Source organism: Eubalaena glacialis, chromosome 1 (assembly GCF_028564815.1).
Source record: "Eubalaena glacialis isolate mEubGla1 chromosome 1, mEubGla1.1.hap2.+ XY, whole genome shotgun sequence".
NCBI classification, from domain to species: Eukaryota; Metazoa; Chordata; class Mammalia; order Artiodactyla; family Balaenidae; genus Eubalaena; species Eubalaena glacialis.
Window position 1 is genome coordinate 26871601 of NC_083716.1, and position 25276 is coordinate 26896876.

A 25276-nucleotide genomic window follows, 5' to 3' on the forward strand; every position below is an offset into this window, starting at 1 on the left:
CTTTATGCTGTTTAATCTGTGGGTAATGGGGAGAGGCCCGTTAGGCACAGGAAGCTCTGGAAGCAGATGGCAGAAGCCAGGGGTATTTAATCTGCTGAACACAACAACCTGCGTTTTGTTTTCCTGTCTCAACCACTGGGGCCATAACTGTTTATCTGCCAGTGTGGGTCTCTCTGGGAAAGGGCTTACCAGCATCAGGTGCATCGGCCCTGGCTGTGGCCTGCAGGGCAGCTGGAGGCTTTACGCCTGAGCCAATGCACTCCAGCAGCGTGAAGAGGGTGGCCCAGTCATCACTTGAGTGGATGTTGGCTGCGTTAGTCTTAAGGAGTTCATGGAGCCCATAGGCTACCTGGTGACTGACTCGGGACAACACGCTGGGCTTCATTAGTAGCAAAATGCGCAGGGAGAGCAGTACCTGGGGCAGGAGATGGGAGCAGGAAGTGGAAAGTGAACACACGCGTCTTGTCTAGCCTCCTTCCCCACCAGCCTCCCTAGGCTAGTGAGGATAGTTTTGGCTAAGACCCAATTTAGGGTACTCTGTGGACAGATGGCCAGGGGCAAGAAAGAGGCAGGTGTGGTTATAAAAGGGCAACATGAGGGATCCTGTGGTGTTGGAACTATTCAGCATCTTGGCTAGTGGTGGATACACAAACCTACGCAAGTGCTTAAATTGTGTAGAACTTAATACACGTATGAATACAAGTAAAACTGGGGAAATCTGAATAAGATTAGTGAATTGTATCAATGTCAGTATCTTGGTTATGATACTACACTATAGTTTTGCACAATGCTACCATTGGGGTAAAGTGGGTAAAGTGTACAGACATACCCCCAACTTACGATAATTCAACTTAGATTTTTTTGACTTCACAATGGTATAAAAGTGATACACATTCAGTAGAAACCATACTTAGAGTTTTGATTTTTTCCAGGGCTACTGATATGCAGCACAATACTCTCTTGTGATGCTGGGCAGTGGCAGGGAGCCACAGCTCCCAGTCAGCCATGCCATTATGAGGGTAAACAACTGATGCACTTAGAACCATTCCGTACCCAGACAACCATTCTGTTTGCCACTTTCAGTACAGTATTCAATAAATTACCTGAGATATCCAATACTTTATTATAAAATAGACTGCATATGAATCTATAATTATCTCTATTTTAAAAGTTTAATTTTTAAAAAACTGAAAAAACGACCAGTAACATTATGCAAAACTACAGCATAATATCATAACCAGGATACTGACATTGATACAATTCACTAATCTTATTCAGATTTCCCCAGTTTTACTTGTATTCATACGTGTATTAAGTTCTACACAATTTAAGCACTTGCGTAGGTTTGTGTATCCACCACTAGCCAAGATGCTGAATAGTTCCAACACAACAGGATCCCTTGTGTTGCACTTTTATAACCACATCTGCCTCTTTCTTGCCCCCATCCCTAGCTCCCGGCCATTTGTCCACAACTTCTAAAACCTCATCAATTCAAAAATGTCATATAAATGGAATGATATAGTATATAACCGTTTGGGATGGGCTTTTTTCACTTAGCATAATTCCTTGGACAGTCATGCAAGTTGCTGCATGTATCAATAGGTTTGTTGCTTTTAATTGCTGAAGAGTATTCCATGGTATGTATGTACTACACTTTACGTTGAAAACCATCTGGGCTGATTCTAGTTTTTGGCTACTACAAATAAAGATCCTGTGAACATTCATGTATAGGTTTTTATAAAAGTAAACTTTCATTTCTCTGGGATAAGTGCCCAAGAGTGCAACTGCTGGATTGTGTTGTAACTGCATGTTTAGTTTTATAAGAAACTGCTCTATCATTTTACATTCCTACCAGCAATTTATGAGTGACCCACATCCTTGTCTGCATTTGGTATTATCACTGTTTTTCACTTCAGCCATTCTGACAGGTGTGTAGTGGTATCTCATTGTGGTTTTAATTTGCATTTCCCTGTTGGATAATGATGATGAACATCACTTAAGCTTCTTCATGTGCTTATCTGCCATCTGTATATCTTCTTCGTATCTTTCACCCATTTTCTAATTGGCCTGTTTTTTTTTTTTTACTGTTATGTTTTGAGTTCTTCTATATTTTAGGTATTAGTCTTTTTTCAGATATTTGATTTGCAAACATACACTCCTTGTCTTTACCTCCTTTTCACACTGGGCTCTCATAGAGTAGAATTTTTAATATTGATGAAATCTACCAGTTTTTCCTTTTATGGATTGTATTTTTGGTGTCAAGTCTAAGAACTTTTTGCCTGGCTCCCAAAGATATCCTCCTATTTTTCTTTCTAAGGTTTCATAGGTTTACATTTTACATTTAATTCTATGATTCATTTTGAGTTAATTTTTCTATAAGGTATGAGGCTTAGGTCAAGGTTCATTTGTCCCCCGCCCCCCCACCATGGATTTCAATTGCTCCAGCAATTAAAAAGATTACCCTTCCTCCACTGAATTGTTTTTGCACCTTTGTCAAAAAATTAGTTAGGCATCTTTGTGTGGGTCTATTTCTGGGTTCTCCTGTTACATCGATGCATGTGTCTGTCCCTCCAAAAACACCACAGTGTTGATTACTATAGCTGTATAGTAAGCCTTAATATCAGATGGAGTGATTCCTCCCATGTTTTTTCTCAAAATATTCAGCTATTCTAGGGCCTGTGCTTTTCCATCTTAGAATAAGCTTGTCTATGTCTACAAAAAAACCTTGCTGGGATTTTCATAGGAGTTGCATTAAACTTACAGATCAATTAAGGGAGGAGTGACATCTTCACTACGCTGAGTTTTCCAGTCCATGCATATGGTATGCCTCTTCATTTATTTGGGTCTTCTTTGATATCTTTCATTAGCATTTGTAATTTGCAGCATACAGATCCTATACATGTTTTGTTAGGTGTATAGCTAAGTATTTGATTTCATTTGGAGCACTTGTAAATGGTTTCATTTTCTATATGTTCATTGTTAGTATAAAGAAATGTGATTAATTTTTGTGTATTGATCTTATATCCTGTGACCTTCCTGAACTCATTACTATGCCGTTTGTCTTTTATAAATTGGGTGAAGAGATCTCAGGAGGGTCCTAAGCATGAGAGCCGGGAAATCAGGTATGGGGCTGGGACTGCCACAAGGCAGCAGCCGTCCAGCCCTACTGAGCAGAGGTGCTGAATACTAGCTTCATGCCTGAGGCCATTCCAGATTCACTCCCAATGTCCCTGTTAGACTCCCCTAGCCCTGTGGTAGGTTACTGGGCTCATGCTATGGGGCACTAAATGAAGTCTCTGTCTCAGGCCATATCCATAACTGATACTGTGGCTTTAGTCCCTTGTATACCTTCCTGCCCTCCCAGCTGCACTCAGTTTACCTGGCCACTGATCTCTTCTCTCCGGAGTAGCCGAATGGCTAGGCGCAGCAGCCCCACCACTGCCCGCTCCACAAGGAAGCAGAAGTCCTGTGCCTGGACACATAGGTGGTATAGATGGTCTCGAACAGTCTGCCACACACAGCCCACACGGTCCCTGAGAAACATAAGGGATGAGGATAGTCTCAGCTGTAAAGGCCACTGGGCAATAAGCCTCTTTTTCTGATTGAGGCTAGGTCCTTCAGGGCTCAGTGGTATTATACCCTAAGCAGGCAGCTATAATGAGCAAGCTTCTCCTCTACTGCCTATAGCTTCATGTGCTTCTTGTCCCTAGAGCCCACTCTGCAAGATTACTCCAGGCTTCCATCCCTTTGGCACAAGCCCAGTATGAGGCCTGCCTAAAGACTGCCTTCTACCTGTTCTCCAGCACAATCCTGAGCAGCATCTCCAGGCAGAAAGCAGCATCCTCTTCATCATAGGTCTCTTCATCTGGTGTCACTGAGACCAGAGCCTGGAGGAGAATAATAGCAGGAAAATAGGCATGGAGGAGAAGCCAGCCACTGGCCCACCCCTGACAGAAACTGAGGCATACACCACTATCCCTGTCTCCCCTCCCAGACCCAGCCAGCCCTTTCACCCCTCTTCCCTCTTCACTCTGTACCTTCATGAGCTCCTGCAGTGACTCCAGCTGGAGGAATTTGCTTTCTGTGATCATCTTTTCTGGGTCACATTGCTAGAGGGGGCACAAGAGAGGGGTTATTGATAAGGACTAGAGGGAAGAGAATGTTCCCAAGAAGCCAGGGAGAGAGGGCAGAAGGAGCCAGCTCTGGTCACAAACCCTAGATGACCCTATTCTTCAGTTCATAGGACAGTGTCTATATAGTAGAGAAGGGTCTAGGCTTGTTCACCAGGGGTAGGCAGGGGCAGTTACCTTGATACAGTCCAAGGCCATTCTCTTGGCCTCTTGGTTCTCAGTGGATGGGCCCCGCACGCTAGACTGCTCAGTACCACTTAGTGTCAGCCAGCTCACGAAGCTCAGCACTGTCGACTCTCCTCTGTAGAAAAAGAGTACAAGCTCTAGTGAGCTCCAGAGTTCTAATCCTCCCTCTGCAAGGTCTCCAGCCTCTGATTTCCCCTCACCGGTTTGATGGTGTCTCTTCCCGTTGTAGAGAGATCTTGCCATTGGGATCCACAAAATCTTCTACCTGGAAAATCAGATCAAGAATAATTTCTTTCCACATGCCCTCTGCATTTCCTGCTCTGCCATGCAAAGTTTTCTGGCTTTCTTCCTGTTGCCCTCTGCCCTACACTATTGACTGGGCCCCTCCAATTGATGACTGGCAATGACTTCTACCAGCCTTCCTTTACAGCTATCCCCATGGGCAAAGATCTGTGGTCTTACATTTGAGGCGTTCCTGGTAAGTTTCAGCATGCATCAGGCCCAGTGCTACGCTCAACCAGTTCTATATGCAGACAGTACTTAATCTTGGAGCTCTTGCCTTGTTATTATTGATTAGTCTCCTACCAAGAATTACCTCCACCATAGCCTTGGGCAGCAGTTGGGCTCGGAAGAGCTGCAGCATGGCCTCCATGATATTCTTCCAGCCCTCCCGCAGGATGTCACCATGACGATGGGCCAAATGGAATACTGTCTTGGCTGCAATGTGGGCTTTAGGGTTGCTTCCAAACACAGTGGGCAGGTTCTCAATGGACTGGAAAGGAAGATGAGACGAGGCTTAGGGCCTGGCAAATGTCTTGAAAGGAGATTCTCTTAGGCCTCTACCTATGGTTCCTAAGGGTCCTTCTGGTAGTTCTGCTTCAATCCCCCGTAATACTGGTGGGAAGGGCTACCCTGGCTAAGGCCTTCTCCACTACTGTATCTCCTCTCTCATCCCCATTATATGAGGTAATGCTATTCTCATCCTAGGGTGTGTCAGACAGAAATGGCTAAGCTCTACTGTAGTTCAGGGGTAGTGAGAGAATATGCTGATGGAAACCAGCTCCACAGATAAGGGTAGGTCTACGGCTAAAAGAGAGGTCTTTCTTTGGAACTCCAAGTACACAGTTCCTGTCCCTGCTCACCTCACTGCTGAGAGCTGTGAATTTGCATAGAGAGATGATGAGATTGTCAAACACATCACTGAGGCCATAGTGGGCGGAGATCATGGCGCACTTCCTGTAACGTCACATACCAGATACAGTCACTGAAAGGCCAGGCAGCCCTTCCAAGTCCCCAAGGAGGCTTGCTTGGGATTCTTCCCTAATCAGTCCCAGGAAGAAACCTTTGACTCTTGAGTCTGTTTAAGATTGAGCTTTCCCAAGCTTCAGCCTCCCTGAAAAACTCAGGAGGAACCCATTCTAAGGAAAATAAGAGTAGGAGTCAGAGAGGCATGGAGGCAACCAAGTTAACTCAGAGAGGTGGAAGGAGATCAAGACCAAAGTCAAACTCTGGCTACCTGAAGCCTGAGATGGCTTTTTGGATGATTGTCTCCTCAAGGCTTTTGTCAAAGACATAAGAAAGAGCAGCAATAGTGGGGCCCCAGGTCATGGTGAAGAGGTCAAGATCGTAGCTGCCAGCAGGCACACGTAGGAATATGCCTTCTGGGGTGGCACCTCGATGAAGCAGCACATTCCATACATAATTCTCCCGAACCAGGCCTGTCTGCTCCTCAGGCATCACAATTTCCTCATTCCTGTCAGGAGGTAACAAAAGGAGTAGGTGCACTGCTCTGAACCTGACTGGTTACAAACTGGTTACAAACTAGGGCTTTCTACCCATTACTGGCACTTTCCTTCAATGAGAGGTCATCAAAACTGCAGCTCAGTGGTCTGCTTCCCTCCCCACCAGTGGCACCAAGGAGAAAGAAAGGAAGCATTCCATAATCTCCAAGCCCCGTCTCTAAGTGGGCCTTTAGTTCTATAGTAAGATCTCATATTCTTTCTGGGTATGAGAGGATGAACAATTCTACCTTTTCTGATTTACAGTAAAAACCTAAGCGTCCCAAACCTCACCCTCTAGTACCCATCTTGGGTTCTCTACTAGCCCCATAATGCATCTTGCAAGCTAGACAGGAAAACCTAGCTTCTCTGCGTTCGGAAAATGGGGCGATGACATTCCACTTAGCAGGGGCAGTTTGGATCCTGGCTCAGGGTACTAAAGTTCTAGTACTGTTCAGGATTCTTTAAGGAATAAATCAGTTGGGGGAGAAGGGGCTACCCAGATAAATTACGATGCTAAATCCAGGGCATATGAGTCACTGCAGTCTGACGTGACTCTAAAATCTGGAGAAGGAAGTAGCGTGCTTCTCCTTAACAGAGATGCTACACCATTCTCTACGTGTACTCACTTGATGGCATGGTACATGTCCTCCAGAATGTCTTGCTCAAAGTCCTTGCCTCCATTCACACCTTTTAGATTTTTGCGAAACTCCTAGAGACAGGGCAATAATCTTTACCCCCCACGTGTCAATGCTGAAGCCCCACTCAGGGAACTCCTGGGTCTGTGGTAAACAGGACTTTAGGAAACAGTAAGTGACAGAATCCACTTCCCTACCCCAGTTCCTCTTTTGGATTGGTCAGCGCCCCCTGACTCCCTTGGACAGAAGCTTGTCCATTGTGCCCACTGGAAAACCCATGTCCTTCCTGCTACCTCCAAAGCTGTGCTGGAACTGCTCTGCCATGGCTGGGATCCAATCTTACCTCCAGAGTCATGGGTGCATTCTGCTTGCGAACGTTGTGGTTGTGCTGGTCAGTATTAAGCATGATGACAGCATAGGCCAGGGCAAAGCAGGCATCGCTATTGGCAAATGGGGAGCCATTACAATTCTGAAAAATCAAAGACCCCACCTATGTCAATGCCCTTCTCTGGCCAATCAAACCCTCACTACCAACCCACTGGTCAATGCTGATAAAGAGGGAAGGTACCAGCCAGAAAGAGGCCCATCTCTTGCCTACTCCTTGATGGAAGCTGGCCCCTCTATGGGAAAGCTCACTGACATTGCTCTCAGCCTTCTTAGGAGACAGCAACTGGGTCCTTCAGTTGAAGCCACAGAAACCCTTAGTCAAATTAATTTGGGATGCTGGGCTCAGCCCCTGCCACTCAAACTCACCCTCCAGTGTTCTGTGAATGCCTCTAGCAACCTCTGGATGACCGGTGCTTCCCCGGGCAAGCGGAAGGCTTCCAGGTAGAGACGGAGAGCTTCGTCCAGCCGCAGACCCTGAAAGCTGAAGGTGCTACAGGGAAAGAAAGAAGGACGAAAGGCTTAAGATGTATAAGCTGCAAATGTTGGGTGCTCTATTAGCTACAGTCCCACTAAGCTTCTCCTATTGGAACAGAAGAGGCTGAGAGCTCTGGCAAAGGGGAGGTATCTCCTGGTCATCTCTAACACAGAACCAGAATTTGACAACCCCTAAGCTTAGTACTCTTCACATCAGTGTGCTCCTACATAGAAACCTCATCCCTGGAACCCAAAACCTACCCTGTGCTCAGGAACCCTACTCCACCCCTTTGCAATATTCTCTATGTAGAATGGAATGGTGCCCAAAGCTTTCTTGCTGGAGACTCTTTCAGATCCAACAGATATAAATCTTGGGAAGAGGAAGAGTGCATGACCTGGGTCACCATCAGGAACTGACTGGTACTGTTTTGAACTGTCTGTCCCCCCAGACTGATCATCAACTATGTCCCACATTTCTTGCAGTTTCCTTACCTCACAAAGCTCTCCAACAGGTCAATGTTTTTGCGGTCACTCACAAACTCTCCAATCATTTTCTTGTCCAGCCGAGGGTTCTCTCTCAGCCACTGGGCTACCTCTGTGTTGTCCATTGGGATGGTGAGGAGACCTTTCTCTTGCAGAAACTGGATCCCCTTCTTTGGTTTCTGGTTGAACTGCTCTGTGCCAGTGATCAGCAGCTAGAGAAGAAATACAGGAGGTGTCAAAAGCTGCTCTGCCCCTAAACCAGACAAGGGCAGGTCTCCATCACAGTCCACAGCTGGTCACCTAATGGGCTCCTAGGACATAGTTCTAAGTCACTCCAGAACTAAGGCTGAACCATATTGGCCCCTAGCTTTCCCCAATCTCCATGTTTAACTAGAAGTGGCTGAGGAGCTCCTTTTTACTCCTTTTCTGAGTGCTAAAGAGGCATAGCACTCTCCTCCAACCTGAGAATCAGAGGAAAAAAATGGAAGAAAGAGACTAGAGAAGGTTTTCTTTTCTCTCCAGTATTAGAGCCGTTCCTGGTATCTGTTTACAGACTAGCTCGGATTCCCCTTCTTTCTTTGGTTTCCTAGCTCTTAAGGCCCTGTGGTTTGGAAGACAAGGTGAACTAACTGCGATGATAACTTTTTGACTGTCTAGTCACAGCCCTGCAATCAAGGGCACACAAAAACCAAAGTCATTTAGGCTGGCCTTACGAGGAAGAAAGGGTTAAATAGAAGGTTTTCTTTGTGTTAGAAAACCAAAAAGTACAGTTATTTGAACTTTACTAAAAAGCACCAGAATAAATGTCAATTCCCTTTTATTGCCAATCATCACCCCAGAGCTTGAGATGACCAATAACCTTCGGTGACCCACAGGATACCAGCTCCCAGGGCTCTTGTCACCGCAAGTAACACTTGACTCTCAGCTAGGGCAGCATTTGCCCAGGAGTACACAATAGGAGATGCCGATTACATGGCTTAGGAGTAAGGAAAGGGCTTCAAAGGAGATTGGGGGGTTGCTGAAGCGCCAAGAAGCTCAAAAACTAGCCTTGGGAAGCTGTTCAGTGAGCTTAGACTCTCCCTCATTCTCTGAGACAGAAACCCTACAGAGAACACCCAGTCAGAAATGGGTAGAGGCTGAGCTCTGGGGATATCTATATATACCTTCTTTTTATTCTTAATTTCAATCAACTCCCGTGGATCTGGCAGGAGACAGGAAAATCGAGGTGGCTTCCGGGTAAACTTTTTGTCAGCTAGGAATGGGAGGAAGAGAGGGAAACACCAGTAAGACCTCTTTTACCAGGATAATGACTTTTGGAAGGATGCTGATATACTCTCTAGTGAAAAAAAGGATGCCTCAGAAAATTTCTTGTCCTCATCAGTCTTCCACTTTCTTAGAAGTCCTATCTTCTAGGGCTCCAAATGTTTTCTTTCCTCTCTCTGGGTCTGAAGGCATGGTGAGCAGCCAGTGTTCATTCAGGTACTACCCTAGGGTATTTCTGCTCCCCTCCCCTCTGTTCTCTACCAGGCCTTCCAGTTGAGGGGGCTTAGGATGATGGACACCCAGTACCCACCCCCAGAGTCACCAGCTTCCTCCAGATCACTGCATCCTGGTTTCCCATGTTCTGCTGGCAGCCGCCCTCCACCTGGCACATGCAGGCCTGTGATGTCTGGGGCCATGCCTATAGCCTTCCCATCGCTGGCTGCTCTCTCAGCTGGTAAGAGAAAAGAAGGTAAATGAAGACTGATGGTGTAGGAAGCCAAGCAGAGCTGCAGGAGAATCAAGCTTCAGGCCAAGGAGACCTGCATGTTCCCACATAGGTCACCAGCCCTGACAGGACAAACCCAAGCCCAAATAAGTAGTCACTATCCCACATCAGCCAAGCATTAGATTCTACAATTTAATAAAAAGATTACCCAATCACTTTCCCTGATCTTCTGCAACCTCAATCTCAAGGAAAAGTTAGAGAAGATTAATTAGAGTGGTGGCAGGCACTGGGGGTAGGAAAAGGTAGGGTCTGGAGCTTTTAGGCACAGAAGTCCTATATCCTTTAATCTATATTCTCTTTTCTCCCCATAAAGAAATAACAATTCTGTAAAAATAGCTAAAGCGTGGAAGAGGAGAAAGGGAGAAGTCCATGAGTCCTGCTAATGTGCCAGCCTGGTCTATGATTCACATCCCAAACCTCGGAAACACAGAATTAGGAGTACTTTGGAGGAAGTGACATAAGGGTAGGAGAAAGGATTCAGTGAGTAGAGAAGGGATAAACATAGAACCCTGGGATCCTCAAAGAAAGAAATGCCTCTCACTATTGTTGGCTTCTCGAGTGCCATCTACTGCCTCACAGCCAGGTCTGGCTGCCTCTTTCTTTTCTTGCTGGGTAAGGTTGTTGAGGACTTTGGCTTGGCAGTGGGCCTCAGTGCTGTCAATCACTGTCAACAGGGCATCGAGAGACAGCAGGTGTGTTGTATAGAGCTGACCAGACACAGGGAAGGCATTCTGGAAAGTAAACAGATCCAGGAGACTTGGGGTTAGAATACTTTTCCAAAAATCCTAAAACCGCCCATAACTTCTACATTGCCTTGAGAAGATATACTTCTTCTTCTTGTTCCCCAGCTCTCAAGCGTTTCATTCCCTATATGTAGCATCCTCACTACCACCAGAGAGATTTCCTTAATAAAGTCGTCTTTCTAGAGGTCAGTAATAATGCTCAGCACCTTGGACAGCAGCTTGGTGAGATCTTCAAAGAGGTTGGAACAGTAGTAGTCACAGTCATAGTTGATATAGAGCTCAGTGACAAAGCTGGGGATGTGCCAGAGTTGCACAGTGGCCTCCAAAGCCATCTCCTTCATCTCATAAGGCATCTTGGGGTTCTCCACAGTGATGATCTCCATGAGCTTTTTGATGTACATCTGACAGTAATCCAGTAATTGCCATTTGGGTGCGGAAAGGATTCAAGATAGGAAGAGACAAATTGGACAGGAAAAACATTAAACAGGAAGCAGACGCCTAGCCAGAAGGTATGCATTAAGAGACACTTAATGGTATTCCATCCCCTAAATACATCCCCCTCTTTGTCCTTCATGATGGGGGAGGCCTGGCCCTCTACCTCGTACCTGATCCAAAACAAGCTGCCCATTGCCCTTTTTGTGCTCTCTGTGTGAGCCTGATTTGGTCCTATTCAGAGCTCCCTTTTGCAATTTAGTGGTGAAGCTAGCTTGACTTGCCTGCCTGTGTTGCAAAAGAACTGCAGACAGAAGAGTTGTACCCACTCATGGTGAGATTACCTGCCAGTTCTCATATTCGGGTTCTCCCATTTTATAGCCAGCCAGGTTTCTCTGGGCACCTTTTAATTTCTCCACTAAAGAGGAGAGCCAATGAACCAAACTATGGAGGCTAAAAGCACTCTCCTCAGAAGCCACCAAATCCCACTCCTGCAGCATGACAAAGCTGACCCGAATGAAGGTGCCATATATCTTCCAATTTTTTTTCCAACTTCAAGAAACTCACCTCTAATTGGAACTTGAGGTGCTCCCTCATGCTCTCAAACAGTAGGAAGCATACCCGCAGGGAAGCAGCATAAAGGTTCAGTCGCTCTACGCTGAGTAGCTGGAGATCACAGTAGGATGGGCTATTAGGTTTCTGAACCTGACTATGGCTCAACCAAGAGAAAGCAGGACAGCAAACTGTGGGAAGTTGTCACTAAGGTCATGTGCTCTGAGGGAACTCTATATCTAGCCATTCCTATGTTTCTCTTTGGTTGCCAGAGTCCCCGGGGAACTACTGGAGTCCTCTTGACTATGACTACTGGTCAGTAGGGGAGGTAGGTTCTTTCCTGGGTCCTATACTCTTCACATGAATCAGCCAAACCTCCCTGTGTTCCCCTGGCCCTTGAAAGACCCTGAAAAAAAGCCAGGTGTTCGGAGTCCCTCTAGAAATCCAGTCTTACCTGGAATAAGTGGCGGCACATCTCATCCTTGATGAGGCCCAAGAGGGTTTGGCACTGGGCTACAGGGGCTGACTCGAGAGCCACTGTCAGCAAATGCAGTCCCATGTGGATCATAACCTCTGAGTTGTGGCGGTCGTGTGGGTTGGTGAGGGAGATGAGGAATCGGAAGAGCTCACGGATGCAAGGAAGACCATAGGGGACCAAAGCTGTGCCTGGGAAAGGCCAGGAGGGAAGTGGGACTGCTAAGAAACAACTGGCTCGATCACTTGCCCTAGCCTGCTCTGCATTATACAGGTAATTTCAGATAAGTGATTCTCTTCAGGAAAAAAATGTTTTTTTTCTGGGGCAGTAAGGAGACTAGTCTCACTTACTGAAGGGAATCAGAATTGATGATCCCACCTTTCTGTTAAAAGTCCCAAGCTTTCTATTCTTCCCTCTCACTTCCTATTGTCCACCAAACTCCCTCTCTGTGTAAGTTAGGGAAGGGCTTCATCCAATAGTCCTCTTGCTTGATTCCATTTCCTGACTAGAAAATGCCGTAGGACTTGGACCAGCAGACACCTTGGGTCTAAGATGGTTTAGGCTCAGACAGCTTAGTGGGTAGGATGGGGGAAGAGCCTGCCTGAGAGTACTCACCTTCTTTCTGAGAGGACTGTGTAAAGCGCACACCCCGGGGGTTGACGTAATCCATGTCATGGACAGAAGCAGAGTCAGAGTGGTCAGCAGGAGATGTGCACTCCTCTAATACTTCAGGGATGGATTCCACGGATGTTGATTGGGCCTTTTCCACATGGGCCTCTTCCTGCTATGACCAGTAGTGGGGAGGATACAGGAAAAGAGATGAGGCAAGAGCAATTGGGAATTTATTTCTCTTAAGTATCTGTCCTCCAAGTGTCTCTAATGGACTGCGGGTGTAGGGCCAGCTCAGTGGGCTATGAATCAATGCAAGATGGTTCAGGGAAGGAGTATGATGAAGGACTCAGAAAACATCACCTGAGGCATCAGTGACCTTCAGTGACTAGAACCCCAGAGGCAACAGAGGCCCTCAGGAGCTTGGATTTAGATCATTAACTTCCAGAAGAAGCCACGGTCAGCATCCTCACCTTTGCCAAGTACTACATGTATGCACAGCTTGAAAATCCTGTGAGCTACCTCTCACAGTGAGTCATGCTGTGGTTTTTCTAGGTAGCACAGCTAATTCTAGGAAACAGGGAAGAACCCCCTGCCCCAACCTTCTTTTGAGCCAAGGCCTGGATAAAGAGCCAAAGGATCAAGCCAATTCCACAGTAGAAGACTAGACAGGGGTCTTTAGAAATCAAAGCCATACCTGGGGGTCAGGTTGCTCAGGAACCCCTAGCTCACTGCTGCCAGGCTCTGCAACTGTGCTATACCCTGGAGAGCCAGGTTGCTCCAGGTCAGTGAGGTCCTCTTTGGAGGTGGTCTGGGAGGAGAACTCCAGGCCACTGTCTGTAGAGGGGCTGACCACTGCTGAGGCAGCTTCTGAACTTGCAGAGGAGATGGGAGTGGGTACATCGATGAAGGGCATGCCACCTGCGAAACAAAGTGAGTGAGGCTTGAAGAAAAGAGACTCTGTGGGAAACACATACCTTCCATGGTACCGTTTGTTTGTTTGTTTTTCCTAGACTGCATATTAATTTCTGCATATGCTTGGTCTCTAAAGTAGTCAGAGTCCCACTGGAAGGAGAACAACCTTAAGTCACTGCGAATTGCTAAATGGTCACAGTTTGATCTGACCTGGAGTTTTCCCTTTTTGCTCTCAGTAGAAAGACCACAGCCCCTCAATTAGTTGGTCTTCAATGTCAAAATTCCTGAGAGAGGAAGGAACTTTTCTTCTATCTATTCTAATCAGAAGCAGCAGCTCAGGGTACTCACCAGTGAGGTTAGAGGATAAGGTGGTTCCACTGGGGGTGGGCAGCTCTGAACCTGGTGTGACTTTGGTCATATGGCGTGGGGGCCGGGGAGATCTCTTCTGTTTCTTCCACTTAGATGAATCACTCATGCCTCCTGCTCTCATTTTCAGCTGGAAATATCACAACTCATTAGCATGGTATTCAAATTAAGATTGTATCCCTAGAAATCTCTTCTTTTAGTCCTACTGGTCCCTAGAAAATAGTCTATACCCCACATCTGTGCCACAGTAAGAATCTAGACCATCAGAGCACATTCCTACTCCTCCAACTTGCCTTCTACTCTTGCCACTTTAAAGGTCAGCCTGAGAGCCTCCAAGTGGAAGGTGACATTCTGGTTTTAGGCTGGTCATTGATAAGGCCAGCCCTCATACATCACTCTGCTTCCCTGAATACTGGGTGGCAATCCTCAGTCCTGTAGATGGTGCCTGACCCTCTTGCAGAAAGCGTAAGGGCAGGGGGTCCTTTGCCCAAAGCTGCAGATCTTCAGGCCCTGGATCCCTGGGCTTTCCTCCTCAACTACCTGCATAGTAGCCTCCTACTCCTAGTTCTTATCCAACTGTGAGAGTCTACTCCTTCCCAGCCAAACTCTTAGCTTTCCTATTACTTCATGAACTGGGCCTAGATCCTAACCATATCCCTTACTGTGGAATGTCTACATCAAATTGGTCAAAGGTTCATTCCCTGGAATTAAGGAAGGAGTGGCATCCCAGTTGATTTGTGGAGTTAAGGATGAAAGATCATGTCATGCTGCTGCTCTGCTCTCTGCTGCTCCCAACTTTGGTATATAAATGAGACCTCCTGTCCTTCTCATTGTTGGTCTTTCTAGAAGCAACTTTATGCTTTCAGGTGGTAAGGCTACTGATTTCTTGGACTCTTGCTCTATTCCATTTCCCTTCCTCTTGCTGCATTTCTCTCTCTCCTATAGCTTCCTTTTAGTCACAAAGGAAAATCTTTATCACCCATTGACTACTTTAGGGTATAAGTTTTCATGCATTTTCTCCACCCTAAGTTCACAGCTACTTTGTTTAAGCCCATTTCATTTTCTTAATCCTGATGCCTTCTCAATTACAGTTTGTATCCAGTCCTTCTACAGTTATATCAAACTAGTCCTAGATTGATAGACCATTCCTGGAATGGGCAACAGCAATTCTCTTCTAGGAACCATTAGAATGACTCTAAAAGAGAGTAGAAACAATTTTTCTCCCTGCCTCTTTCTAAAAGCTGAAAATGCCCATATTATCCTTGGCCTATTCAATTCCTTCTGCTATTTGAAGGATAAGCCCCCCTTCCTCCCCCAAGCCCTCCAGAATCTGGACAACCTTTGATCCTTTGCTTAGAAACCACATAATTCTTCCTTCCATACTCATATCTCCACCCATAAAGGAGACACGCCCAACAGCTGAGCCCCACCTCCAGCTCTTAGTAACATAGCAACAGCCTCGCATTGGATTTACACTTTTTGTCCCTGCATCTCCAAAATGCCAGCAGTCATATGCCTAGAATAGAGCTTCAAGTACTCTGAGCACTGTGGTTAAGCAGGAACCAGGATGCTCCCTCCAGAAACCACTGAAGCCCAAAAGAAAGTTCTGGGGGTAAGAGTCAGTTAAACATGCAGATAGGCCAGAAGTCCAAGAGATCAATGAGGGAAAAGAGGAACCTCCTGGTTTAAACTGGAAACTGTCACTGAGCTCCAAAAAGCACTCACATCTGGATTGACTTGTGTGAAATATCTTTTCTCTCCAGGTGGCTCCCCAATATCAGGAATTCCAGGTAGTCCTACTTCCATGGAGAAGCCCAGTCATTGAGATTCCTTCCCACACTAGGTTCAGTCCTTCCTGTTTCGTTCTCTAGCCTCTGCAGAGGTAGCTCTAACCTGATCATTTCAATGAATGTTCTCTGCCTCCTGGATGGAATAGAAGTTGAGAGGCTGCCAGTTCTTACAAGCGTCTCCTTTAAAAGTATAGCTGTGTTCCCTGTTCTAAGATCCTAAGGTGGGGGGGGGGAGGGGTGAGCAGTTCATGAAACTCTACATCACCTTATCCGTATAACTTTTTATTTCCAAAGGACAATATAAGCTTTATAAAGAAAGGGCAAGTCCTAGATTAATAATCATGGCAAAATGGTGGGTAGCCACTGAAGAGAGCTGCAACTTGAGACTAGGCAAGCACACAAGTGAAACTAGAGACAAAGCATGCAAAGAAAACACAGGCCTATGGACTGTCTAGTGCACACACACACACAAAACACACACAGTTCTTTTTATCTTCAATGACCTGGATGTCCACAGCCACACCTCTAGCATGCACACTGTTATGAGAGCTTAGATAGCCCATACCTCCTTCTCTCCCTCTTCTTCCTAAAGCAGGGATATGGGGATTAGGGTAATCTTTAGCTTGCACCTCCGTTCTAAGTTCCCTTACTTCCAAAGGACAGAGGTCACCTTTGCAGATCCCAAAGTACTGCCAGTGCCCTGGGCTAACCTGGGACCTGGCTCCTTTTCATCCATCTAGAGTCCTAAACCTTAGAATGACCCCTTTAATGGTAACCAGGAAAAAAATGACCCCAACTAGACAGACTACCCTTTCCCTCAAAACCAAGTTCAGGCATCCAGCTAGAATCAAGGACTGTGCTTAAGCTTTCTAATGCCAGCTCTGAGACAGGGAGAGGGCAGAAAAGGGAAGGGTCTTGTTTGACAGTTCCTCATAGTTCCCCTAGAAATGGTAGATATTAAGCCTCCCCACAAGACGTCAGCAGGACCCAGGCTCTCTTTCTAGGCTTACTACATAACGTATTATCAGTTCAAGGCTTCCTTCTGCCTTCAGGCAGCCAGATGCCCCACGAAAATTCCCAACACTGCAAAGTTACAAACACATGCAGCTCTTCCAAAGCCGTGCTGTGTTACTAGGGAGGGGTAAATTGTGCTCTACACAGTGGATATGGGACCCAGATGTTACATATAAAAAATACACATTTAAATAAATAAATAAAAAGGGGGTAAGGAGAGGGAGAGGGAGAGGGAGAGAGACCTTGAGGTTCTTAAAGAGTAGTACCCTCTCTAACTGGTTCAGGGCTTTGGTCTGCTCCCCACTACTTAGCTCCAGTTTGTTGAGGAGACATGGAGAAATCTGTGAAAGACAGGCAAACGAACGATTTAAGCAGAGTGAAATAAACTCAGACACACACCAACAGGGCATAGGGCAGGAATGGGGATGGATGGCAGGGGAAAGGGGAAGGTTATGTGCATGCACCAAACAGCCAAGGGTCATCTCCAAGGGCAGAACCTCTTAGGGCTGCAAGCAGAATCCTCATCAGAGGCCTGTGAAGTCCAGGGCTTCAGTTCAAGATAGAAAGGGGCCATTCTTCTGAACACCCTTCTTCTCCTAGCAGTTTGAGAACCTCCTGATCTGGAGTCAGACTTGATTTATCTTGTCAACAGAGGCTAGCCCAAGCATGAGCCCAGTCTAATCCAGTATTAGGATGGGATTTGAGGTATAGCCTCTCTAGGCCTCCTACCTGCTGATAAGACTAGGCCCTGAGGGGATGGCAGGACTTTCACCTTTCTCAACATACATTTTCAGCCCAGCCGGATGGGCCTCACCCAGTTTCCATGAAGGACTGGCTCACTAGCTTACATGGTGGGTCAACAAATATAGGCTGGAAAGGAAAGGTTGGGGAAGGAGAGGTACCTGGGAAAGAATAAATTTCTTGGTAAAGGAGCGATAGCTATTTCTAGATTCCAAGCAAACCTGTCTAGGCGAAAGTATGTTTTTGCTAAGCAAGGGTATCCAGGAAAATCTCTATAGTACAGAATTTGGGAGATCGAGGTTTGGATGAGGGATAGCAGGTCATACCTTCTTCATGTTGGTCCCCATATAGTTCTTGGGTTCTTCTTTAAACTGAGGTAACCTGTAAGATAGAAAATCCCATGGACTGTAATTAAGGATAATAACAAATCTTCCCCTCCATGCCAGCCACAGCCCAAAGATGCTCTGGGCCAGAGCATGCTATCTCTTAGGAAAAGCTAGGAAAAGAAGCAGGCTAATTTCACCCTTTTTGGAGCTTCACTGAAGAGCCACAGAAATGGAGGGACCTGTGACACAGATACTTTCTAAAAAAGAAGGTGGTCATGAGGGAAAGGTGACTAAGTACCCTTGGAGTGTGGAGGCTCTTTTCATCTTTAAACTGACTCCTTTCTGCTTGTATTCACTAAGCAAGTATTGCTGAAAGCCATGATAAGGGGAGAGGGCAGTCTATCAAAACCCCAGGAGACTGGGCATAGGGTGAGAAGTAAAAGGCAGGTGGAAGTTTTGAAATTAGTAAATTTGAACCTGAGAAGTAAGAAACAATTTGCAGCAGGGTCCAGAGGCAGATCTAGTCTGTAGATAATAAGGATTATTACCCGTGCCCCCTGCATTGGCAGCACAGAGTGTTAACCACTGGACCGCCAGGGAAGTCCCTAATAGACTATTTTTAAAAGCAATCTTAGGTTCACAGTATACTGATTTCTCATATAACCCTTGCCCCAACACATGCATAACCTCTTCCATTATCAATATCCCCTAGGGGACGCTGTAAAGCCCTCGCCTCAGCTCTTCTCAAAGTTAGGCTATTGAAAGGAAGTACAGAAAACAGGGTGTTAGGCATAGTAAGAAAAGGTCTCCTAAGCCCTAAGTTGAGGGTCTTGACGAGGTAACAACTGTTTTGGTTTGTGGGGATGCGGGACTTTCACTGCTAAAATTGGGACAGTCGGGCAAACCAGGATTGTTGGTCACCCTAGACTTGGTCCTTCCCCACAGAAATCGGGCTGAGCTCTGGGAGCTCAGCAACCTGTTCCAGGCTCCCTTGAGTTTGGCTTCCTCTCTGGGTTCCCTTTCCCAGCTGCTACCTGCACAGAAACAGACACAAGTTTGGGAAGCAGAAGTTCTGTCAGCCTAGATCAAATAACCCTCTGCTTCCCCCTGAGGCCAAGCCAGCTCCCTCCTCTTTCTCCCTTGCTTGGTAACCCTGGTCCTAGAGAACCACGCCCATCCATAATCTCAGTGGCCTCTGATGTGGCTGTGGGGTTGGCCAGGTCCCTGAAGTGGCTGTGTGGAAGCAAGCAGGCTCAAGAGGCCTGGGCAGCCGGGCTGAAGCAAACAGCAGCAGGTTTACCTTGTGAAGAGCAGCTGCACCATGTCTACGAGAGTGTGCTCTGCGGATTTTCTCAATAACTCTGCACAGGCAAAAACAAATAACACAGGTGTCATTACTTGCCGTGCTATTATCAGGAGGCTTCTCAGAGCAGACTCCCCTCCAAACCTTGTTTACTAAGGATTATACCAAACTTATTAAAACCAGCTCCAGCTCAGCCTGGCAGCCAGAACATCACTGGCCCACTAGATGGCACTACTGAGTCAGGATAAAAAGGGGGAGCAATGATGTGTTCTCAGGGGTTGCAGGCTGGTGTCAATCCCAGAAACCTCAAGGGAGGGAGATTTGGTTCTGGGCTGAGTCATTCTGGGATCCAGCCCAATTCTTGCCCTGGCACAAAAAGCTAAGGTCTCTATTCTAGCTGCACAACAAATTGTCAAGTACAGAGACTCCTAGATCCCTATAGCTCCACAAGGTAGGTGATGGAGAAGTCATGAGTTTTCCATCTCTCTGGGACTGAGAGACAGCATCCTGTATTCATACTCACAGATACTGGCCCCAGGAATGGTGAAGGGCCCAGTATTCAAGCACCTACCACTGAGCCTCATTTCAAAGCAGATCCGGAAGCAAGACTGCATAATCTCACACACAGATTCATTGGTTAGGTGGGCACCTACTGGGGTCAGCAACAGAGTCCGCAGTACCTACCAGGAAGAAAAAGGAGAGACCACGATAAACACGGCAGGCTGGGTGAAGAAGGGTGTACATGAGGGGAGAGAAGCTGCCTCCTGTTTTTCTAAGTCTCCTACGGAAGCACTCAGGGGTGAGAAAGAGGTTAGCAAGAGCTGACCTTGCTTCAGTTTGGTGGGGGGTCTCCCAGGAGCTTGTCTTAGGAACTGTGTCTTTACTCTGCATGACCCCAACATAGTTCAGCACTCATTCCAGCCCTAGCCCACAAGCCCAACGGATGGATGGCACAGATACAGTCTGCCAGAGGTACAAGCCTATTAAGGGTTCCGGTATTTGATACCAATTCATTTAAAGCTTTTAATTATTTTCCTTAGAAAAAGCTTTTACTTTGGGTACCGGAGCTGCTTGTTTGGAAACAAAGTAGCTCTCTAAGCCCCAGTGGAGTCAAAACATAGCTTCAAGCTGCCATCAGGCTCCGGTAGGTAGAGCCAGAGGCACCAGCTCCTGGCCATTAGCCTAATTGCTCTTCCCCCCTCCATTTACCTGAAGGATCTTCATCAGGACAACCTCATCGCTGGCAGGATCTGTGCCCACAAAACGGGCGTGGGTGACAGCATCTGCCATGTTCTCCATGCCCTCTGCCGTGCCCTCATGGATGGGATCTGCTCCAACAAAAAAGAAAAGATGTGTAGAGGAGAGACAGAAAAGTCAAGACATCCTGTCTAGAGACTGTTTTGAGAGACTTTGGTTTTCTCCTCTCCCAATTCCCTAACCCATGGCTTCTTGAGCTACCTGAGAATTTTTGCCCATAACTGGCTTTAATAAGCATCTCAGCACAAACTCCACTGTGTAAAAGTGGTTCTCAAACTTAAACATATATCAGAATCACTTGGAGGGCCTGTTAAAAATAGAAATTGCTGGGACTTCCCCGGTGGCGCAGTGGTTAAGAGTCCACCTGCCATTGCAGGGGATAGAGGTTCAATCTCTGGTCCGGGAAGATCCCACATGCCGTGGAGCAACTAAGCCCGTGTGCCACAACTACTGAGCCTGCGCTCTAGAGCCTGTGAGCCACAACTACTGAGCCCATGTACTACAACTACTGAAGCCCACGCACCTAGAGCCCATGCTCCTCAACAAGAGAAGCCACTGCAATGAGAAGCACGCGCACCTCAATGAGAAACATGCACACCGCAATGAAGAGTGGCCCCCGCTCACTGCAACTAGAAAAAGCCTGCATGCAGCAATGAAGACCCAATGCAGCCAAGAGTGAATAAGTAAAATAAATAATAAATTTGTAGAAAGAAAAAAAAAAAATAGAAATTGCTGGGCCCACTCCCAGAATTTTTGATTTAGTAGGTCTAGCGTGGGGCCTGAGAATTTGCATTTCTAACAAGATTCCAGGTAAAGTTAATGCTGCTGGTCAGGGGACCACACTTTGGAAATCACTGGTGTAAAGCTACTCATTTCATAGAGGAAGGGCCTGGAAATTTGAGGTTTTGGCCCAGAGCAAGGGCCGAGTAGGGCCAGAGCTTTTTTTTTTTTTATAAATGTTATTTATTTATGTATATATGTATGTATGTATGTATTGGCTGCGTCGGGTCTTCCTTGCTGCGCGCGGGCTTTCTCTAGTTGCGGCGAGCGGGGGCTACTTTTTGGTGTGGTGCGCAGGCTTCTCATTGCGGTGGCTTATTTTGTTGCGGAGCATGCGCTCTAGGCGTGCAGGCTTCAGTAGTTTTGGTGCTCGGGCTCAGTAGTTGTGGCTCGTGGGCTCTAGAGCACAGGATCAGTAGTTGTGGCGCACGGGCTTAGTTGCTCCGTGGCATGTGGGATCTTCCCGGACCAGGGCTCGAACCCGTGTCCCCTGCATTGGCAGGCGGATTCTTAACCACTGCACCATCAGGGAAGCCCGGGCCAGAGCTCTGAATGCCAAGGTTGCAGCCTTTCTCTTTTCAGATGTTCTCTTTCAACACATCTCTCTCTGATTGCTTTTGGAATGTTGTGTTCAGGTGCAACTGAGGTAGGGGAGTAGGGGGAAGAAATGGACAGTCACTGCTGCCAATACTCATTTTTGGGTGCCCATTACAGCAAATCAGAGAACTCTTCCTGCTTTGGTTTCATTCCTATTTAAAACAGTATGTCATGGACAAGAATCCTGTAACTACCTTAACTAAAGATTAAGGAGAGATAAGGGACAAACTAAACAGGACTGGAGGCTGGCTAACTGGGGAATAGGAGGGAGGGAGACTTTCAGCCGTAAGAGGGGAGAAGCTAGCTCTGACCATCAGCACCATGCTGGAAGCTAACACAAATGCTGCCAAGGAGGAAACTCTGCTCCCATTCATGACTTAAATATCCACAAGGAGGACTTCCCTGGTGGCGCAGTGTTTAAGACTCCGCCTGCCAATGCAGGGGACACAGGTTTGATCCCTGGTCTGGGAAGATCCCACATGCCGTGGAGCAACTAAGCCCGTGTGCAACAACTACTGAGCCTGCATGCCACAACTAGTGAAGCCCATGTGCCTGGAGCCCATGTTCCGCAACCAGAGAAGCCACCACAATAAGAAGCCCACGCACCGCAACAAAGAGTAGCCCCCGCTCGCCCCAACTAGGGAAAGCCCACGTGCAGCAACGAAGACCTGATGTAGCCAAAAATAAACAAATAAAATAAAATAAATAAATTTATAATAAATAAATAAATAAATATCTACAAGGAGTAGTCAAAGAAGTGACCTCCATCAGGGCCTACAAGGGTCCTGCTGAACTGCCTGGACTGTTCTTGAAAGGGGAGCAAAAGTAGGAAAAAAAGATAGGGACGTGACAAAGCTTTGTGAGTGACAGAGAAAAATGCTCCAGAGGTGGCATGGTGTAAGCTAGGAGAACCTCCTAGTTTTAAGTGTGGGAATTAGAAGAAATTCTTACCATTTTCTCTTTCTTGGTACCTGAAATTAATGGAGTTCCTGAGTTTGAAGCTCAGCGGATGGCTGAGAAACCAAAACATTTCTCTTGCCACAATGAGCCAGAAAACTTTCATCAATTGTGAGTGGTTTTCATTTGTTTTCTTTTTTCTCTTCCATCCTGGTTAGTCTCTGACACCTAGTCAGACTCTCTTTGCCCTATTTCCTGCATGCCACTACTCAGTATCATGAGCGGCTACTTTAGAGGTCATGCAGAAGGAAGCCAATTTCATGATGATCTACAGTATAGGAGGTGACCCAGCTCCTTCTATCACACCAACTCTCCATGTTTCTCCCAATCAACACGGAAAATCCTATACTCTCAAGGCTGTTGCCTGAGTCCTCTCTCACAGTCCTGCTGGACAGGGTCCTTTATTCAGGCCTCCAGGGTCCACAGAGGGACCTTTCCTTGTTCGGGAAATCCAGGACCTTCTCAGTGCTGTGTAGTGTTTCAGAGTTCCTAGTGAATGGCAGCCTTGCTCCCAACTCCTGGGCGTCTATTTCTTCCCCTCTTTCAGTAGTCTCCCTAGGTAAAGTGGTTTAACCGCTACTGATCTTTTTGTAGCTCTTATCCTCTGAGCTTGAATGAAGTAGCAAAGTTAATTTTCTAAAAAGGTAGGTACAAGTGACAGGTCCTTAGAACCACAGGCAGGGCCTCATAAGCCAGGCAATCAGAGGCACAAATCCTGATCTGGCAGCTGTGTGGGGCCAAACAAAAGGCTGGTCTTTGGAGTAGGATCTAAAATAACCCTAGACGCCTTGGGTCACAGGGCTGAGAGGTGGAGGGCAGTTCCTTCCAGAAGAGCAGCCTAAACAGAAGGTTGGCTCACTTAACAGACCTTGTCTTCCCCAGGACCCCTTCTTTAGAATCTCCTCCTTTCCTGGCCACCCTGGAGAAGACTGCAGGGAAATCTGCCAATCTCATCTCCTTTGCCTTCTGGCTTTCATATACTCCTTCCCTTTCCTATTCTCATGCCCACTGCAATCACCACCTCCAGCATTCTCTTTTCCCACCACAGGAAACTCCAGTGACCAGCTGGCCTGAGGTCTCCAATGACCAGCTTGTCTGCCAACCCCAGAAAGGGGAGAGAGTAACACTGACGAAAGAGCAGAGGGAAACGAAAGAGCAGAGGGAAACGAAAGAGCAGAGGGAAACGAAAGAGCAGAGGGAAACGGCATAGAGGGCAGCTGCTGGAGGCCGTGAAGAGAGATGACCTGCAGGTGGTGCTCAGGGCAAGGCTGTAAGTAGCTGGGCCTGATTTTTGCTTAGGAGAAGTATGAAGCTAGGACTAGGGTGCCTGGAGAAGCTCATGCACCTAGAGAACCTAGCTGGCACCCAGGATACCTGCTCCCAATCCTGAATGCTTCAACTAAGCAAATCCAACTTTCTAGAAAAGATAAAGGGTTTTCTTGCCTTGAACTGAAGGTCATTTTCCTTTCTTGCTAGCTACAGCCTGAGCTTCCTCTTTTCCTGTCTCCCTACTTAGAAACAAGGACAGCTGCCTGTGTTCTATGTTCCTCACCCTTGCACATGGGCAGACAATAGGGGAAAAAAATTCGGTATTCTAAGTGACAAAACCAACTATAAAGGAATCCAAAAAAGACACCATAAACAAATTCAGAGATAAACAATAGACTGGATAAAATATCTGGACTAGATTGGGAGAAAATATTTGTAATACTGTGATAGACAATGGGTTAATATACACTATACAAAGAACTCCTACAAATTGATAAGAAAAACAAAAACAACTCAATAAAATAATAGGCAAAGGAGAATAAATTCAAATATTCAGCCTCAAGGAAATAAAAACTACAAAATACCAGTTTTCACCCATCAAATTAGCACAAATAAAGAATATCGATAATATTCAGTGCTGGTGACAGAGTGGGGAAATGGAAACTCTCAAACCTTACTGTTGGACGTGCAAATGATTTTAATCTTTTGGGAAAGCAAACTGGTAGTACATATAAAAATGTAATTTGCACATGGCCTTTAAACCAGAAATTTCAAGTTCAGGAATCTGTCATACAAAAGGAAAATTAATAATAAAGAAATATGAACAAGGATGCTTATTTCAGCATTATTAATAATGGCTTGGGGCTTCCCTGGTGGCACAGTGGTTAAGAATCCGCCCGCCAATGCAAGAGACACGGGTTTGAGCCCTGGTCCGGGAAGATCCCACATGCCGCGGAGCAACTAAGCCCGTGCGCCACAACTACTGAGCCTGCGCTCTACAGCCTTCGAGCCACAGCTACTGAAGCCCGCGCACCTAGTACCTGTGCTCCGCAACAAGAGAAGCCACCGCAATGAGAAGCCCGCGCACCACAATGAGGAGCCCGCGCACCACAATGAGAAGCCCGCGAACCGCAACGAAGAGTAGCCGCCGCTCGCCGCAACTAGAGAAAGCCCACGCACAGCAACGAAGACCCAACGCAGCCATAAATAAATTTATTAAAAAAAAAATAATGGCTCAAAATAAGACACAACCTAAATATTACTCAATAAGAGAATGATTGAGTGAACTGTATTATATCTATACTAT

The 25276-nt window shown here is 46.5% G+C and overlaps 1 protein-coding gene across 6 annotated transcripts in view; it reads right to left on the reverse strand.

Annotated features, from left to right (window-relative positions):
- The window catches only part of GBF1 (golgi brefeldin A resistant guanine nucleotide exchange factor 1), a 118387-nt gene that overhangs the window by 5072 nt on the left and 88039 nt on the right, over positions 1 to 25276 (reverse strand). For 2 of the 6 annotated variants that reach the window (XM_061202215.1, XM_061201944.1), the window contains exons 5-30: positions 20320 to 20438; positions 19682 to 19790; positions 19108 to 19168; positions 17808 to 17862; positions 13919 to 14066; positions 13353 to 13576; positions 12662 to 12827; positions 12026 to 12237; positions 11587 to 11685; positions 10794 to 10988; positions 10386 to 10575; positions 9650 to 9790; positions 9240 to 9328; positions 8086 to 8288; positions 7486 to 7609; positions 7076 to 7201; positions 6724 to 6806; positions 5833 to 6069; positions 5459 to 5552; positions 4912 to 5088; positions 4517 to 4581; positions 4308 to 4431; positions 4038 to 4109; positions 3793 to 3887; positions 3380 to 3533; positions 190 to 415 (exon numbers count right to left, since the gene is read on the reverse strand). In XM_061202215.1, coding sequence (XP_061058198.1) covers positions 190 to 415; positions 3380 to 3533; positions 3793 to 3887; positions 4038 to 4109; positions 4308 to 4431; positions 4517 to 4581; positions 4912 to 5088; positions 5459 to 5552; positions 5833 to 6069; positions 6724 to 6806; positions 7076 to 7201; positions 7486 to 7609; positions 8086 to 8288; positions 9240 to 9328; positions 9650 to 9790; positions 10386 to 10575; positions 10794 to 10988; positions 11587 to 11685; positions 12026 to 12237; positions 12662 to 12827; positions 13353 to 13576; positions 13919 to 14066; positions 17808 to 17862; positions 19108 to 19168; positions 19682 to 19790; positions 20320 to 20438 — 3588 coding nt within the window. Of the gene's footprint in view, positions 1 to 189; positions 416 to 3379; positions 3534 to 3792; positions 3888 to 4037; positions 4110 to 4307; positions 4432 to 4516; positions 4582 to 4911; positions 5089 to 5458; positions 5553 to 5832; positions 6070 to 6723; positions 6807 to 7075; positions 7202 to 7485; positions 7610 to 8085; positions 8289 to 9239; positions 9329 to 9649; positions 9791 to 10385; positions 10576 to 10793; positions 10989 to 11586; positions 11686 to 12025; positions 12238 to 12661; positions 12831 to 13352; positions 13577 to 13918; positions 14067 to 17807; positions 17863 to 19107; positions 19169 to 19681; positions 19791 to 20319; positions 20439 to 25276 lie in introns of all 6 variants that reach the window. The other 4 variants (XM_061201857.1, XM_061202033.1, XM_061202127.1 and 1 more) reach the window with 3 other exon arrangements.